The sequence below is a fragment of the Simochromis diagramma genome, unplaced genomic scaffold (genome assembly GCF_900408965.1).
Source record: "Simochromis diagramma unplaced genomic scaffold, fSimDia1.1 OVJJ01000483.1, whole genome shotgun sequence".
Classification (NCBI taxonomy): Eukaryota; Metazoa; Chordata; class Actinopteri; order Cichliformes; family Cichlidae; genus Simochromis; species Simochromis diagramma.
In genome coordinates this window covers 360,121-378,186 of record NW_024386835.1, presented here as the reverse complement: position 1 = coordinate 378,186, position 18,066 = coordinate 360,121, and the positions used below count along the sequence as shown (strand labels likewise).

Genomic DNA, 18,066 nt, shown 5'->3' with positions numbered 1-18,066 from the left:
TCAAAATGACCTGCTGAAGTTCAAACAGAGCGTGAGAATGGGGAAGAAACAGAGTGTGGCCACCTCTTGCTCTCTTTTCTTCCACAGCGTGTCTTTTGATCTGTCCTACTTAGTTACCTCACCACCAACCGGCCTACAGTTCACACAGGCTGACTAAAACTGGACAATAGAAGATTGGAAAAATGTCTAATGAGTCTAATGAGTTTTGATTTCTGCTGCAACATTCAGACGGTTGGGTCAGAATATAATGAAAGCATAAAAGCTGTAACGGTGTAGGGAAAATGTTCTTTGCATATTTTGGATCCTTTTGTGCCAACTGAGCATCGTTTAAACACCACAGCCTGGCTTGGTATTGTTACTGACCATATCCATCCTTCTGTCACCACAGTGTTCCCATCATCCAGTGGCTGCTTCTACCAGGATCATCATGCCGCAAAGCTCAAATCATCTCAAACTGGTTTCTTGAACATGAATATTTCACTGTTTTCAAATGGCCACCAGATGCATCCAACAGAGCACCTCGAGGATGTGATGGAACGGGAGAGTCTCACCACTGATGTGTAGCTGACAAATCTGCAGCAACTCTGCGATGCCGTCATGTCAGTATGGACCAACATCTCAGAGCAATGTTTCCAACACCTTAGTTGTGCAATAATGTTTAAAATAAATTGAATACAATAAATATAAAATAAATAAAAGAATTAAATGATTCTGAACTCTGAATAAAACAAACAAACAGCCAAATCTGACTTTCACATTTGTTGTGTCGTTAGTGCAGTGAAGACTGTGAATGAGGATATTCTGCCCCGCAATCACACTCTCAAAAATACAGTTCACTGTTAAAATAGAGCTTTATTAGTTTCATTATAACACAGCCGCAGCACATTCGCAGACAAAGTGAATCATGGAGACGTTCACCACTCGCACGCGCACAAAGGAACGCACATACACCGTAAAGAGACACACACAGTCAACCAGAGAATGAAACACTCACACTAAAAGTCTGATATCACCTCTGGATCGTGTCAGGAGAAGCAATGCCAGGGATTAAAAATCAGATAATAATGAACAACATCATCACTACAGTGTTGAGAGGAGGGGAAAAAAACAATCAGGGGGAAGGTATGAAAGTATTTAAACCACAGTGAGATCAAATAAATGCCCTGCATTACAGTTCTTCTTCTTGACTTTAAGTATGAACATGAGAAACTGGAAATCAACAACACTGATAATGTAATAACACTCCTGCCACAGCTCACAAGCCAGTTATCAGAATTTTGCTTTACTGCAGCACAGAAGCCGTAAACGGTCGATGAGGCGTGATGCTTGAGGAGCTTCGCTTTTGCAGGTACAGAGCGAAAAGCTGTGAGGAAAGTACCAGAGCGAGAAGAGACTCGATAATAAGCAGCGGCAGCTTAATCAGCAAAAAGCTTAGTATCGGCAACGCGCGAGTCAGACTGTGCTTTTCTCGCCAGAGAAGTAAACTTGCTCAAGTTGTTCTACTCGTCTTAAATTAGGATGGAGGATATGAATAAAAGAGGAAGTCAGTTTTAAGAGTGCAGTGACCTGTGGTGAAAATATCGCTGTCAGTAACACACAGTAGTTTGGTCCCACTAAAAGGGAAGCACGTAAAGGTTCAAAGCTTTCTCTCCACACTGAAGCTGTGGCCTCAAATCATCTACCGTAAGCACTGATTTGCCTTCCTGCTATAAATCTGTAAACTGCAGTCAGTTTGGTTAGAATAGAGTTTACCTGTGGTTATTAGTCAGTTAATTTCAACAATACTTTTAGGTGCATGCAGTTAGTCCACGTAAGCTTCACAAGGACATTATTGCTAAGGATTCGCTTTGAGATGAGCTTCAAGGATTGGCCACTTACTAATTCACCAAATATGGCACAAACCTTTTGTGCATTTGTCAGATTTCTTCCTTCTTAAACACTCACACACTCTCACACACTCATTATTCAAATAACACTCAGCATCCCACGCACGCTGCAGCACTGGAGTAAACACCGGCTTCTCTCAGCACGGGCCGGCGTGGGGTACGAGTCGTCTTCAAACGTCCGCTCTTCCTCTTTTAATCTTTACCGTACCTCGCCGCAGTAGCTGGGAGTAGACTACAGTTTGTGATACTGGCGCCGGTTAGTCCTGGTTCTCGCAGATCTGCGGGAACTCCTTGTAGATCTGCTGCACGATCAGCTTATCCATCTGTTTCGCCGTAGCGCTCCCTTCATCCTCGCCGGGATCTTCTTCCTCCCTGAGAATCCTCTGCAGCGTCCCCTGCAGATCCGACAGGCGGTGCCGGTGCTCGAGGTAGTCCGTCGAGCGCATTATGGAGTGCATGAGGGAGAGATACTCCATCCGCAGCTTCACAGGGAGGGACAAGGAGAAAAAATAATCATGTGCATGACAAATATGGATGCAGTGCATCCATGAAATATGATTTCCCCCTTTTGTTTGACAGTTTGACTTAAACGTTTTGCCTTTGAATCCCGTAACCCAAACAAGCAAACAACAGAATCACCCCTCTCTCTCTTTCCAGAGCCACAGTGGCCCACTAAAGCCCACTTCCTTATCAGCAACTTAATTACATCAGCAGCTTTCAGTGTCCCACCTTGTCACCAGGTGAAAGGTCAGATATCTGTCGAACGGCGATGTCGATCATCACCATCATGTCGGTGCGGTAGAAGATGTCGGCAGTCTCTCGGCTGGCGAAAACATCCTGCAGGAACTTGAGCACCGAGTGCGGTGCAGGCGGAGTGTGTTTGAACATGCACACGGGGTCGTCTGGGGGCGGGAAAGGACATGAAAAATGTAAAAAAAAAAAAGAAGACGTATGAAGAATATTTATGAAGGATAAAAGTGAGGATGCTCCCAAAAATAGTTTCTTTTACCGCCTCTGTTCAGGAGCAGCAGCACTTTCTCTGAGAGGATCTTGACGTTTTTCTGCTTCAGTTCGTTCATGATCACGTTGTTGCTGGGAGCTGGTTGACACAAACATGCAGCACAACTATTAAACTCCTTTCTACGTAAACCCATTTCAAGGTAAAAATGATCCAGAGAACACTGAAATTATGGCCTTGCTCCATTTGTTATAATTACAAATAAAACCAACTCCTTCAGGTTCCTGCTATGATTTGTACAAAAACGCTGATAAAAGCATCTGTGGAGGCTGTTCTCACCAGTGTGGTGCAGGTTGAAGGAAAGCACGAGGTTCAGGAAGATGTCAGGCAGCTGCTCTGTGGGATCAGAGGGATGCCCGTCCTCCACCACACCCAGCAGAAACTGAACAAACTCGGCATTCAAGTGTTCTGCAAGCAGGGAGAGTCCAGTGTTTTTATTACTGCACACAATAGCCTTTAGGCTGAGCTTTTAAATCCCACGTGTCAAACTTCTTGATGTGTTTAGCTTGAATAAGCCTCTCATAATGTGCTGGAAATGATGACAAAAGCACAGCCAGGAAACTGAACTCAAAGCACTGCTTTGTGTCACACAGCAGATTCATCCAATGATGAGCGAGCGGACATACCGTAGTGATGATATGGAACCTGCTCTCCCATTGAGAATATCATAGTTAGCAGCAAAGCTGTGTAGCACATCTTCTGGTGTTCTGAAGGAAAAACATAAAAAAAATGAGTGAATCAGACAAACGTGGCTAATTTTAACTGAGCTATAAAACAAGAGGAACTGCAATGAGTGACATTTTCACCTTGTGTGTCAGTCTGAAGATCTCTTGCCAGCTCCATGGGGAGGATTGAGTTGAGAAGGGCGGAGATGAGAGCAGCATCCAGGCTGCACATTGCCCCAAAAACTTTGAGCAGCAACAGCCGCAAAGACACACGGTGCTCCTGCACGAAGGCGACAGCGAGACCGGATCATCACACAACACGCACAACAACAGTAAAGCTCTGACTGAGGTCAGCCAGGCTGAACAAGGGCGGCTCTGACAGATGCTTCACACAGATATCCAACTACACAAACACGAACATCGTGCTGATTTTGGGCTTTTAATGGTTTCTTTGAACTGTTTGACAAGAGTCAGATGATTGTACAGCACAGACCGGACACTTTTGGAAGCCATCAAAAAGCTTCTGGAACAACTCTGGACTCTTCTTCTTGGAAGAATTGATAAAGTTCATTTAAACTGGTTGGTTCCTGGCATGGGCTCAACTTTTAGGTACAGCAAATGATTAATAGGGTTATGGTCAGGCCTTTGGGAAGCTTTTCCACATGACTAATTCTAGCCTGTTTTAGCCAAAACCAGCGATCAGTGTCCTGTCCGAAAACCCGGATGTGTCAAAGTTTCAGTCATCTAACTGTTGATTTGAGGTGAAGTTGAAGAATTTGGAGGTAGTTGTCCTCCTTCGTTATTCCATCCACTTTATGCAATGTACCAATACCACTGGAAACAAAACAGTCCAGAGCGTGATGCTACCACCACCATGTTTGACAGCTGATCATCAAACGTTTCTCTAGAAGGTTTTCCCGTTGTTCTGAGTTAATCCAGCGAACGCTGTCAAACGAATCAATTTTTACGCAAGCAAAGAGAAACTACCAGTCGTATCAGTCATGATACAATCACGTTACGAGGCCTTGGTCTTTTCAAGTTAAAAAGCACTGTAGGACCTTCAGCACTACTTATTAAAAGATTACAGATGTGTATCTATACTTTTGACCTTCAGAGAAAATACAAAATAAATCCAAACTTGTTGAACCCAGTTCTTGTTTTTTAAAGCCATTAAAGATGTATGCTGTACAATCATTCCATCCTGGTAAAAGGAGAGTTTAAATAAATAATTAAAAGCCCAAAATGATGACATTCAGTGTAACTTCTTACCAAAAATATGAAAAATATCAAACACACAATATTTGCCGCAGTTCTTTCTGAGGCATCGCGACATTTTACGGCTGATGCTTTATTTTTATTTGAGTCAAACATCAAATCCTTTGTTGTGTTCACATCACATCTCACCATCTGATAATAGGAAACCAGGGACAGCACGTTCTCAAAGTCGTTGGCCTTGCACATCCTCTTACACACCTCTGGATCTGCATCGGTCTGAGGACACAAAGCAAAGGCAGTCACATTACATAACAATGAAACTTCATAATCCCCAAACAATCAGACTCCCACACATCGCAGGAGCGCCATTAACAGCTCATCTGGGCATCCCACTGTGGCTCAGCACAAACTGCCAACAAAGCTCATTCAGCAGCCTGAAGCGGTTCCAGATTCAGTCTTTAAGTGCGTCGCTGGATTTGGGAGCCGTCTGAGCCGCTCTGATCCTATCAGACGCGTCTGGTATTTACTACACAACATCTGGACGCGTCCTGGGTTCGCATCACAGGCTTATCAGAGGAAATGTTCACATCACAATCATAACAACAGATCAGTCCTGTCTACTAGGTATGTAAAAACACATTGAAAAGCTTCCCTCTCCTGACCTAAATCCACTTCCTTCCAGTTTCCTTGGAAGTTTGCTCTTCTTCTTCTTCTTGCTTGTTACAGTTTAATAAATGAATCCCGTTGGCATATTTAACAGAAACGCATACCAGTATCTTCAGCAGCTCCTCGAGGTAGCAGGCGATGAGAGCGTGATCTTCATGAAGCGCCCAGCTACGCTGCTGGGAGTCGTCCCGGTGACGGGCGAGGTCGCTGAAGATCACCTCCAGCCGCTGTTCATCGTGACACACCTGGCCCTGCGGCAGCGCCGCACTCAGGTCCTACAGGGACGGATAAGAAACATCAGCACACGCCTGCGTTTGTTTAACCCGTTACAGCGAACACACAGGCTCACACTAAAGGACAGACAAAACAACACTTTCGTTTTCTGTTTAGTGGACGGCTGGAGTTGCATTTCAGGTCACCTGGCTTTCGCTCTCATGTTTCTATGTTCTTGTCTCCATGAAGAGAGAAAAACATTTATTTTCTAATCGTTTCACTGCGTTTGAAACCTTCCAAAGAGAAGCCTCCTTCTTCCTTTGGATCAGAGACACACGAGCAAAGAATTTACTGGAACTTTTTGACTAAAAACACCCAAATAAAAAACTATTCCCCACTGCTGCTGTAACATAAAGAAAACCATCACTATTACGTATCTCCAAACAATTATTAGTTGTGTCATCCTTAAATATAAAAACATTTATCAGAGCAGCTTTAAAGGTGAAGACCAGAGTTTTTTCTTGGTGTTTGTGTTAATCATCTTGGATGTGCGCTAACGGAAACACACACAGGGCCGAGCTAGAGGTGGCAGAGTTGAAAGATTTTCATTGGAGGTTAAGCGGGATTAGAAACGAGTCCATTGGAGGGACGGCTCAGGTCGAGCGGTTTGGAGGCAAGGCTGAGATGGATACAAAAGACACTGAAGAAAAGAAGAAGACCTCAGAGAAGATTCATGGATGCAGCGAAGGAGGACGTGTAGAGCAGTGGTGTGCCAGAGGAGGATGATAGGAAGGCAGATGACCTGATGTGGTGACCCATAAAGGAAGAATCCAATGAAGTCGATGAAGATCTTGGATGTGTGCGGGCAGCACAGCTGGGCACATTGACGGTTGTTTTATAAAGAGGCTGTCCTCTGCAGTTCATTAAGAAAGCATTAAAGCCAGCATGAACTGATGAGCCACAAAATTAAACTGGTATTTATCTGGATTTTACCAGCACTGACCCCCATCCCCCCCGTGGTAATGGCACTGGCGTGAGTCCTGGTCCAGGAAGCAGGTTTAGTGAAACTTGTTTTTTTGATACAGCATGAGACTTAACTCTGAGCTAACTCTGAATCTAACCAGCTTCCTGGCAGGTTTGTGTCTGCCCCCTCCCCTCCTTTGCTGAACCTGAAACATCTGTCTGACATTCAGTTTCATTTCCTCACTCACACGGTCCACATCAAAGCTCATATCACAGCTCACAGATGGCATCTTGTTACAATTTATATAAATATTTGAGTCAAGACTGTGCACTGATGCACTGGGACTCTAAAATGGGAAGAAATGTGGTTTAAAGTGGGGCTTTGAATCCAGGCTGCAGGCGGTCTGAACCTTTGTGGCAGCATTTCATCATAAAAACAGATGACAGGCTGGAAGAAAAGATTTTAAACGCTGTTGAGAACAATAAAAAAAAAATCTAACAATATTTACTTTAAACCCTGAGATCCTTTCCACTACAAATCACCAAAATCAGTCTTCCTGATTTCAAAGGTACATGAGCTGCGTCTCATCTGCCACGTTCTTCGTCCCTCTCAGCTGAATAATGATATCCGAGGCTTTAATACTTCTATCGTGAACATTTAAGTTGGGCGTTGACACTGAATCGTTTCTCTGCTCCTGCTCTTTCTTCATCACGGTCCGCATCGGCACAAATTAACATTCCACTGGATTCTATTGGACGCTCTTCATCTACCTGTTGCCATGGTGAATCCTCCATGTGCTTAACTCGGGGTGAACATACTCTGAGTTGACTGATAAGATTTTCTGGAACTGAGAACTCAAGTTTCCCATCTCAGATTTAAATGTTTGATTCAGAGTTTGTTAAACCAGCTTTCTGGAATTCCCAATCAGGATCACAATCAAAGCCATGGAGTAGAACAAACCAGACCCACGAAGGCTCCACCCCCTTGAGTCCAGCTGATCTGCTGCCAAACACCACAGGACAGCACCCTACTCACGTCCTGAGAGTTCGAAGTTGCCATAGCAACACAAGGCAGGCTGTTTAACACTGTGGCTGACTCTAATTTTGATTTTGTTTGAACTTATTCTAAGTTGAGTGTTTTACATATTAAAACAACCTGATGAGACCGCAGACTATTCGAGCTCTTCGACAGGATGTGTGCACACATGTCAGCGTGTAAACACGGGATGGAGCCACAAGTTGGCATCTACTGGGATTTGGGGTCACATTACCCACTCCACCACAATCTCCACCTGACAGCAGTGGAAACAGAAAAGCGTGACGCTTGTATCTAAAGATGTGTGAGTGATCCTGTGTGAACTGCCCTCGCTGCTAAATGCAGCGGGAGCTGAAACTCTAAACGACTCCGGCGTTCTGCTCTTAAACTGGCTGGGCGCCAGTGTGCTGGAGCCACGCCATGTGATGAAAACAAATCTGACCTTGCTCTCCACCAACGAGACGAGGACTTGCTCCAAAGCGGGGGAGGCCTGCGGCAAAGTGGTCTGCAGATGGGCGACCACCACGCCGACGGCGACCCGCGACAGCTCGTAGCTCAAGCCCGTGTTCTTTCGCACCAGCTCAATCAGTTCAGCTCCAATGGTCATGGGAACCACCTCAGAGGTCGAGGAGCTGCCAGGAGGGTTTTCAGCAACAGACGTGGGGGCGACGGGCCACTCAGGCTCCCGCTGGTCCTCCTCAGCAGCAGGAGCAGCAGGAGCAGCAGGCTGTGGAGGGGTGCTGCGCTGGGAGGGTGGGGTAGGCTGGGGGGGCTGCGGTGCGGGGCTTTTCTTTGCAGGAGCCGGCTGAGGAGACGAGTCAGAGGGCAGCAGGTCCGGAGGCGGCCCGGGGGGCTTGACACGGGACGGCACAGGAGGAGGAGGGGTGCTGGAAATACTTGGCAGACTGACTTCAGAGGAGATCGGAGAGAGGGAGGAGCCCGTGTCTATGGAGGTGGTGCTGATCGAGAGGGAGGGAGCAGGGGACGAGGGAAGAGAGGACACTCTGGAGGGGACCTCTGGCTCTGCTGAGAGAGAGGAAGAGAGCTCCAGTTACAGAAAGGAGAGCGCAAACAGGAATGACTAAGAATAGAGCTGCAGGAGCGAAAACACTGAGAGCGTAATCTGTTTTTAGGTGACGAGTGCAAGGCTTAAAGTCACCTGGACGCCGGTGGTTCCTCTGCTTTTCAGGGGGAGGCGGAGTGATCGGAGCAGCACGCCGGGCCTGAGGTGGCACCTGATGGAAGGGACGGAGACAACAAACATGTCATCTCGCGGTCCAGGAGGAGCACAGCTGGCTGATGGAGACTTAACTTCCACAGCTCAGCATTAACATTGAACTCAGAGAACTAATCTTTTTAAGATAAAATAATCTCGTCAAACACTCAAAAATATCCACAGAAAAAATGTATTCACGTTCCTATTTTTCTATAAAATCAGATTTAAAAAAATGTGTTTTTCGATGTGGTGATATTTTCTTTTGTGCACAGATTATTCTTATTCTCAAATTAACTTCATTTCATCTTTTCTCCACAGAGGAGAAAGATCCAGATTCACGCTGCTGCTCATCTTTGCTGCCACACGCAGACATGCCTCACAAAAAATGTGTTTACAGCAAAGTCTATCCATGAACAGATGGTGAAGCACTGCGTGAGAAAAGGAGCAGGAATAATAAAAATAAGTAACTAATGCGGTTTATTGGTATTAACGTGTTGTCTATTGTTACAAAATAATTATGGGTCACAGTAATTACCAACTAGTAGCAAAAAAAAAAAAAAAAAAAAAAGGGCTCACAAACAAAGCTCCCACATTTCAGGTCCCTTGTGAAACCTGAACAGCACATATTAAAGAAGATTAACGGCACAATCACAAAGAAGACCAAGTGTACTTACAATTATACTAACAAAAATACTAACAAATTATTGGGTTAAAAAAAATGTTCTGTATAAAATCAAGACAGACACTGAAAGCAGGTCACGCTGTGGAGGAACCAATGAGCAGATCAACCTGTTGTCTGAGCTTCATGAAAACTCATTTACACTCCGGCTAATATCATCGCCTTTCACAAATAGATCAGTACTGGGACACGCATTATAATGCAAAAAGTCTTGAGGAACGCCTCATTCGTTATGTGCTTGAAATGCACCTGAAAGTCAACATTTGGTATCATGGTTCTAATACAGCAAGTTTCTCAAACTGCTTTATACAACATGCCTCACAGACCCATTCACACCCATTCATACAAGCACTTTTTTTCTACAGTTAAGTGCTTTCTGTCTGACATTCACACAAATTCATACTCCCATGCAGGCATTACAGAGCAACTCAGGGTCAGTATCTTGCTCAAGGATATCTGGCATGCAGACTGAACCACCGGCCTTCCTATTAGCACAAGACTTGCTCTACGGCCTGAGCCACAGCCGCCTCTTCAGCACAGCCTAAACTCTCTTAGTCAAACTTTCTTCTAGTTTCTTTAAGCAGTCTTCAGGAATAGTTCTCCAGGCTTCTTGAAGGACATTCAGAGCTCTTTTTGGCTGCCTTTTATTTCATTCTGTCAAAGTGAAAGCGCACACAGCTTCAGTAATGTTGAGTCTGAATTTGGATTCATCCCTGACTCCGCTGTTGCCACTGATTTTTGATGGATCAACTGCAGGGCCAGATGCATTGTTCAGGTACTGTGTCAGGTCTTTGCTGCATTTCTGTTGGCCATGACTTTCAGATACTGTTCATCAGCTGTAGATAGCTTTTTTTAATACCTGACACTTCCTCTTTTATTCTTCACCTGTCCAGTTTCCTCATATTTATTAAGTACACACTAACTGCTTCTTTCCTGTGTTGTCTGTTATACGTAGACACAACGGTGGTTCATCCTGTGAGTTAGGTGCCTTTTGTATGCCTGAATGATTCACAGTCAGGTTACAGGTAAAAGGATTGAACTGAAAATAAGTTAAAAAAAACAGCAAATGTTCAAAGAGAAACTCTAAAAGACCTTCAGAAAGCTTGGAGAACTATTGCTTAAGACCACTTAAAAAAACTTCGTCTGACATCTTGAAAGCAAAATATAAAGAAACGAGGAGTGGCTCAAGACTTTTGCACAGTGCTGCATGATACACAAACACCAGTATGAAACTTTTCTTCATTTTTTTTCAGAACATTGTTTAAAAATGCGACCCGACAGGTACAGAGCGGCTCTGACTCCCCTCTTTAAACTCCTTTTTTGCAGCACATGCACCAGAGCAGCATCACAGCTGAGCAGACAATAATAAACAATAATATTTATATGTATATATCAGATTGATTGCCATGCCCTGCACCTCTTGCGTGCACCGAGGCTTTTTCATGTTAATAATTCACATTTATATTAACAGATTAATTGGAGCATGAGGTAAGAAAAACTGCACCTGCTTGTTACCTGATAAAAACCCTGTTGTCCTTGCATACTGTCCATGCTTCCTGATAACGGCACGCTTCCCTGTCGTTGATAGTCTCTGCTAAGGCCATTGGGTGGAGGAGGGGTTTGACTGAGCGATATCTCACTGCTGGAAGATGGGAGGCCCTGTTTGTGACTGGCGGAGGACGAACTTCGCCGAGCGAGGGTCTCCTTTCTGTGATGGATGAGCTTTCTGCGACAGAGGAGGGCAGCGATTCAAACACAGCACAGAGAGAAACACTGAGCTGTACCATCTCCATAAAGAGCTTCACTCACTGCAGAACATCCCGCTGCTCCAGATTGTATTTGCCTCCATTCTTTAAGGCCACATTGTGGATTCCTTCGATCGCTCTGTCGATGGACTGCAGTACCTCATCCTGCTCCGGAGCCTGAGAGAGAGACGCGGGGGATAAACTCAATTAAATATTAAGTGGCATACAAAATGATCAAAACCGGGCAAGCCATATGGCTCTGAGGGTGAGACAAACTGGGACGGTTATCTAACATGAACAGCCTTTTAACCAGAGTCACACATGCTCACTGAGGCTGCACATTCAGGCCAATGTCATTAATTACAGTCAGCGCTCCTCTCCTGTGAGACACTTTTTTTTCTTTTAAATAACATGCTCTGACTAGTTCACTATGAGTCTGGAGACTGCTGAGCTCATCTGGGTGTGACTGAGAGGGAATCAAAGTTATGTGGAAGGAACAGCTACTTTTGAAAACAATGAGAGAGCAGAAAATCCTCAGAATGAAAATGATACACAGTCACAGGAGGAGATGAGTTAATCTGAGCAGAAACAATGGCTCTGTGTGGCAGAGGTGGTGGCCTTGAATCTGCTCTATCTCTCATCCTTACTCAGTATTTCCCCTTGTCATCCTCTTATATTGCATCCTTTCCTGACTCTTTTCCTGTCCCATCCTCCTGCAAGCTCCTCTCTGTCGCAGTCAGCAACTGCAGTGCAGGGAGAAAAAAAGCCACCCCATGTCCCTACATACTGCAACCTTTGCAATAATTTATGGCTTATTATTTCGCAAGCATGCATTCCCCCACCCTGACACCCTCAACATGGCTTGCACTGCAGCACATATAGCGGTACACTGAATCCGTCTGATCGCATCAATTCAGCCGCTTTACTACGCATTCCCTGGATTTCACGTCACCCCAGGGTGCAGCTCGGTCACTGATGCCATTCACTGAAACCAAAGAGGGAAAGTGAGCATTGCAAACATTGTTTTTACCTGGATTTTTTCGATATACGAGGCGGGGATGTAGCCGGTTTCCCCCGAGCTGCAGCGGGACCCCAGCCACCAGTGTTTGTTGCTCCTCTCCAGGATTAGAAAGCTTTCTCCGGCCGCGAAGTGCAGCGAGTTGGGCTCCGAGGATCGGAAGGCGTACAAAGACCGGTACATACTTTAATGACACTTTAAGACAGCGAAACGACCCGATAACGACAGAGAAGGGTTATCTGGAGATAAGCAGTGCCCGAGTGCCGAAATCTGCTTTGCTGGGGGTGATTTAAAGCGGCTACGAAGGCATGTCTATTTACAATGCAGCTCGGATCATCTGACCCGACTGTTACCGTAAACACCGTAGGAGGGCGCTGTCACATCCCACCGAACACGCCCCCCAGACATTTTAATCAAAGACAGAGCTGAATTGGTATTTTATTTTATATCTTTATTGAAATTTCAGCTAAATACGGATAACACCCGACATATAGGCGACAAAAACGGAAATAAAAATGACATTAATATTTTAATATCTATACTTTTACGTAAGAGTTACCTGCATGCGTATGTAACCAACTGTTAGCCGTTATTCCGTTAATTTCGCCCCCCCCCCCTTTTTTTTCCTTCAGTACGTATTATTATTATTATTATTATTGTGCATCTGATTAACTTAAATGCGTGATGTAAACAAGATAACGTGATGTTTTCTTTAAAGAATAAACAAAAAAGGAATAAATGAAAGATGTTCGACTTTGCATTACACAGCACCGGAAACGAGTGCCTGGTGTTACACTGTGTTATGTCCCACAGCCTGCCACCGGTTGGGTCATTTCCCTGTTAACATGGCCACTGCTGCGGTTTTTGCCAGATTTCTCCTTCAGAAATCAACCCAGGGCTTTCTGTTCTCCTCCAGAGCGGTGCCCGCTTTCTCGAGGTAGGGCGGTGTTTCGTTTTAAGGCTCACTTTTCAATTAAGTTCCTATATTTTAGCGTTCCTTCTCCCTCTGTAGTCGTGAAACCTTGATGAAATACCTGCATTTGTTACAGAAGTCTCGATAAAAATAAGTTATTGTCAGTATGCAGTATCAGTCTTGTCATTTTGCAAATCGCTGTTCCATGAAAAAGCGTAATTTAAGCACAATGACCTCATTAACTTACAGTGTCAAAGTATTTATGAGCATACAACCTGCTCATAAAGATCATATCCTTATATTAAAGAAGCTTAGCGGCTTAATGTTTGTCATGCCTAAAATGATTTAAAAAAGGTAATAGAAATTATGCAAGCTTATGTCATGAATGAACTGACTGCTTTATACTGCTTTGACTGCTGACTGCTTTGATATGGTATCACAGGGCAGCATATTTTATAGTTACACAGCATGAAGCCTGAACCTGAGCACTATAATGGCGAGGAAATATGACTTGGTGTCAGATTGTCAGGCTAGTCTGAATATTTCAGAAACTGCTGGTCTACTGGGATTTTTCCACACAGACGTTTCTAAGGTTTGCAAAGAACGGTCCAGAAAAAAAATCCTCTGACTAGCAGTTCTCTGGATGAAAATCCCTTCTTTTTGTCAGAGGTTGCAGGAGAATTGTGGGAGAATGGCCAACTTTGTGGTTGACAGAAAGGCAGCAGTAAATCAAATAACCACTCACTGCAGCCGAGGCATGCAGAAAGGCATCTGTAAGTACACAGCATGTCGAACCTGGCATAGTTTTGGCCACCTAGTACCAGCTGAGCATCATTTAAACATCACAGTTTCCAGATCTCAGTCCATTAGAGCACTTTTGGGATGTGATGATGGTGGTGTTGCACTGTCTTTGTTTTGTTTTTTTGCAATTTTTGCACACTTGCACTTTATGTAATCATGTATTGATTGTCTGTTATATGTACCACCATGGTCTTGGAGGAACATTGTCTCACTTCACTGTGTACTGTACCACTACACATGATTGAAATGACAATAAAGCCACTTGACTTGAGTGTAACTATGCAGCTGATGGGGAAATTTAGATTAACCTAAACTGCAGTTCATCCAGGTTTAAATTTGAGATTATTCTTATTTATTTATTGCGTTTGTTCATCATATGGAGGGCCAACACTGATGTTTTGTGCAAGAAGGGTACGATCAATTTGTGCAACAGAATGCTGGAGCTCTTCTCTTAGCCTGTTGTCTGCTGGCAGCATTAGTGCCAGATATGCCAGCAGGACCAACAAACAAATTCACAAGGCTGGAACCATCATTGGTCAGAATATGGAGCTGTCTGAGTCAGTGAGCGACAGGAGGTCACTGAAGAAACTGCACGTGGACAACCCACCACACCTGCTCCACTCCACACAACAGAGGCAGCAGACCTCTCATCTACTACTATCTCATACCTACCTGTCATACATGCTGTTTCCCGGGCTTATATTGCCAGTCACACTGCTAAAAGCCGCTGGTGAGACTCCATCTGACCAGAGAAGCTCAGAATCAAAGAAGTGCTGATCTAGCTCAGTTTTCTGGAATAGCCTGGAAAGAAAGTGTGACAGCAGGCTAACATTTGCTGCAGCTCCTTAGACGAGCAGATATTTTGGCTCCTGGCTTGCAGAACGAGGCCTAAAGCTTTTGGCTCACATCCTTATCAGTGGGTTGGCGTGTAAAGTGGGCCGTTGGGCAGCAGCTCCGTGGTGCAGCCTGTTTTTTGAAATTCAAAGTGGTGGCGAATGTGCAGAGATTTCTATCTGTTTCACACCCACAGTTTTTCAGTACTATAGAAAACAATTGCTACTGTTTATGGTTCTGGTTCTAACCCTTGTGGGGGTTTTGTTGTCTTTCTTTAGCCCATTTTTGTCCCGAGCTCATAGACTGGAACCCTCCGATGATGAGTTGTACCAGCGCACCACAGTCTCTGTCATGCAGAAGGATGTAGACAATGGGGTCCTCATCCACAGCTACAGTTCTGCAGGATTCAATATCGATGGAAACAGGGTGTATGGGCCTTGTGCCGTGCTGCCTCCTGCTATCCTGCAGTGGAAGGTGAAAGTGCTTTCCAGTCTGTCCTTGCAGTTTGTGAAAGTTTATGAAATTCTCTTTTTTTTTTGTAGTTTATTTTAACAACTATATATGTGTGTGTGTGTGTGTGTGTGTGTGTGTGTGTGTGTGTGTGTGTGTGTGTGTGTGTGTGTGTTTTCTCTCTCTGCAGATCGGAAGTTCGAAAGATATCACAGAAGAAAGTGTTTCACTCTTCCACATGCTTGAACCAAAAATAGGTACCAATATACGCACTAAAGCAGACCTTTAAACAGATGACTGATGATTTTGTCAATTCTGCAAATTGAACATTACAATAATCTAACTTGCTTGATATGAAAGTATGGACCGATTTCACAGAGTCAGTTAAAGATGAGTTTTTTTAAGTGGTAGAAAGCAGTTCTGGTAACCTTGATTATCAAAGCTGAGTTCACTGCAAAATGATGCCATGGTTTCTGACTTGTTCGAGGTCTTTCAGAGACAGAGTTGATTCATGTGAGCAAATCTTCTGTCTCTGACTTTCTGAACCAACAACAAATATCTCTGTCTGGTCTGTTTAGTTCTAAAATTTTCTAAACATCCAGTAATTTTTCAGAGTAAAATTATCATCAACGTGAAATGATAGGTAGAACCATGTATCATCTGCATAAGAATATATATTCTGTCTTCTTTAAAGATGGAACCATACAGGAAGATTTAAAGGTTAAAGAGGTAAAGAACCAAGGGCAGACCCCTGAGGAACCCCTGATTAATTTTTACTTTTGGAGTTTTTTTGGAGGTGTGATTCAGTACAATTCAATTTTATTTCTACAGTCAACAACGACAACAGTTGACTCAGGTCACTTTGTATTGTAAGGTAAGATTCATTATTGTGATGAAAACCAATCGAGGACCGGACCTGTTAAACCATCTGCATCATGAAGGCTTTGAATTAAAATGTTATGACCAACAGTGTCAAAGCAGAACTAGCAGATGTTTTCTTTGTTTGATTTTTTTTTTTCTAAGCTAGTTTTAAACCAAAACTAAATACTGAGAAAAGTGAGTTGGTCCACAGTTATTAAAAAAACCAAAGCATTTGCTGGGTTATCTGTCATGGTTCCCGTCTTGAAAGTCTGCTCTGGCTCATTAGTCAGCACCACCAACACTCTGTATGTGGACTTGCGAAAGTGTGAGAAACTGAGCAGTGGCAGTGAGAAAGTGCAGCTCCGTTTGTATAATGGCTCCACCACACTGTTGGCACAGTCGCTTCTCTTTTGGCAAACGTCTGTTCATGTGTCTGCCTGTTTTAACAGTCGGGCAGCGAGCGCGCTCAGTCTGTTTCAGCTCAGTCTTTGTACATGAGAATCATTTGTGTTCCACTAAGTGAGGTACATTAATGTCCTTGCCAGAGTGTCCACTCTCTTCTATGTGTCCACTGAAATGTTATTGTTAATGTTATCTGCCTCATTGTCTGTTCTTCCTGGTTTGTGAAGAGATTCTCGTGCTGGGCACAGGCGCACGACTGGAACGAATCAACCCCTCGGTGCTCGCACTTCTGAAGAGTAAAGGCATCTCTGTGGAGGTGCAGGACACGGTAAAATACAAGTGATCCTGTTCTCTTTCTGACAGCATGGCATGAGCTAACAGACACTGGAATACTTCTTATTGTCTCTTTTTATGTCTTTTTTCATTCATTTATTCTGATTTGCAGCCAAACGCGTGTGCAACCTTCAACTTCCTAATGAGCGAGCGAAGAATTGTAGCCGCAGGCCTGATCCCTCCATCACCCAGCACAGCACTTGAAGTCCTTGGGAACAACAACAACATGTAGAAGGTGATCACTGCAAATGGTCAGCAGTTTACTGATGATCTGCCTGTGCACAAAACTCCAGTAGTAACAAGCTCCAACACTTTATTACAACTCTTATTTCCTTATAGACAAAGTTAAGTGACTCTTTTACGCTTTTCCTGACATTTATAGTGTCGTACCAGAAGATGTTCATTTAAAACTTCTTTTTAAACTTAGTCTCTGGATGATGTCAGTGGGAGCTGATACCTTTAATGTGGTCACCTAAGGCGCACACCTCTGGCTGTTCAAACCTGTTTGGAAGGATCAGCCAGTCAGGAGAAGCTAGCTCAAGGGTGAGGAGCTAAAATGCTAAAAGCTTAATTCGTACAGCTGAGGGCTGCACAAAGGCCCAGTGTAACATAACTATCTGACAGTCTATAAATACAGAGCTGTAAACGAGCACAGTAGCAGCCACCTTCACCCAGTGATCTCTGTGAGGTTTGTGTACCAGTGAATGCTGATTTTGGGTTTCCTGTCACACATTTCAGTCAGCATGTGGTTGCACATAAAAATGTCTCACATCACCGTTGTAATTCTGCTTATAGCTCTGTGTGCATGAGTTTAAAAGAAGACTCAAGTCAAGGAATCCAGAATTAGACTGTAATAAAGTGTAAGCATGTTCTTATATATAAACACAAGTTTTGCTTGTATAAAAATATAAATGCTTTACCGCAGCATAAGTGTAATGTATTTTTATTGTTTACAATAAATCAGTAGTAAGATCACCTCAGCATGCAGTGTTTTCATTTTGAATGTGATCTGGGCAGCAGTTAAAGGGGATCGTTTGTTAAAGAAATAGTTTTAATGTGGCTACCAGAGGTGGTGGTGGCCAGTGTCCTTCATTTGGATAAGCCTCTTTACTCCGTGCGTCTGTCCGTCCTCTGCATCCAGCACGCTGCCGC

At 43.9% G+C, this 18,066-nt stretch overlaps 2 protein-coding genes across 4 annotated transcripts; one reads left to right on the top strand and one right to left on the bottom strand.

Moving 5' to 3' along the window:
- Positions 1-832: 832 nt before the first annotated feature.
- On the bottom strand, positions 833-12,936 carry LOC120731547 (NCK-interacting protein with SH3 domain-like). 2 transcript variants are annotated; one of them, XM_040028609.1, is made up of 13 exons: positions 12,333-12,936; positions 11,367-11,479; positions 11,073-11,283; positions 8,822-8,897; positions 8,105-8,685; positions 5,555-5,725; positions 4,974-5,060; positions 3,711-3,849; positions 3,531-3,611; positions 3,184-3,312; positions 2,896-2,985; positions 2,616-2,788; positions 833-2,368 (listed from the first exon to the last, which is right to left on the bottom strand). In XM_040028609.1, the coding sequence occupies exons 1-13, from the start codon at positions 12,501-12,503 to the stop codon at positions 2,144-2,146; spliced, it is 2,247 nt and encodes a 748-aa protein (XP_039884543.1). In that variant the 5' UTR covers positions 12,504-12,936; the 3' UTR covers positions 833-2,143. The 2 variants fall into 2 exon arrangements, with proteins under 2 accessions (XP_039884543.1, XP_039884540.1); XM_040028606.1 differs by having other exon boundaries at positions 8,105-8,688; positions 12,333-12,935.
- ndufaf3 (NADH:ubiquinone oxidoreductase complex assembly factor) lies at positions 12,410-17,889 on the top strand. 2 transcript variants are annotated; one of them, XM_040028620.1, is made up of 5 exons: positions 12,410-12,497; positions 15,147-15,342; positions 15,509-15,575; positions 16,809-16,909; positions 17,027-17,889. In XM_040028620.1, exons 2-5 carry the CDS (start codon positions 15,220-15,222, stop codon positions 17,144-17,146), a joined length of 411 nt encoding a protein of 136 aa, XP_039884554.1. In that variant the 5' UTR covers positions 12,410-12,497; positions 15,147-15,219; the 3' UTR covers positions 17,147-17,889. The 2 variants fall into 2 exon arrangements, with proteins under 2 accessions (XP_039884554.1, XP_039884553.1); XM_040028619.1 differs by lacking the exon at positions 12,410-12,497 and adding an exon at positions 13,084-13,257.
- Positions 17,890-18,066: the final 177 nt, after the last annotated feature.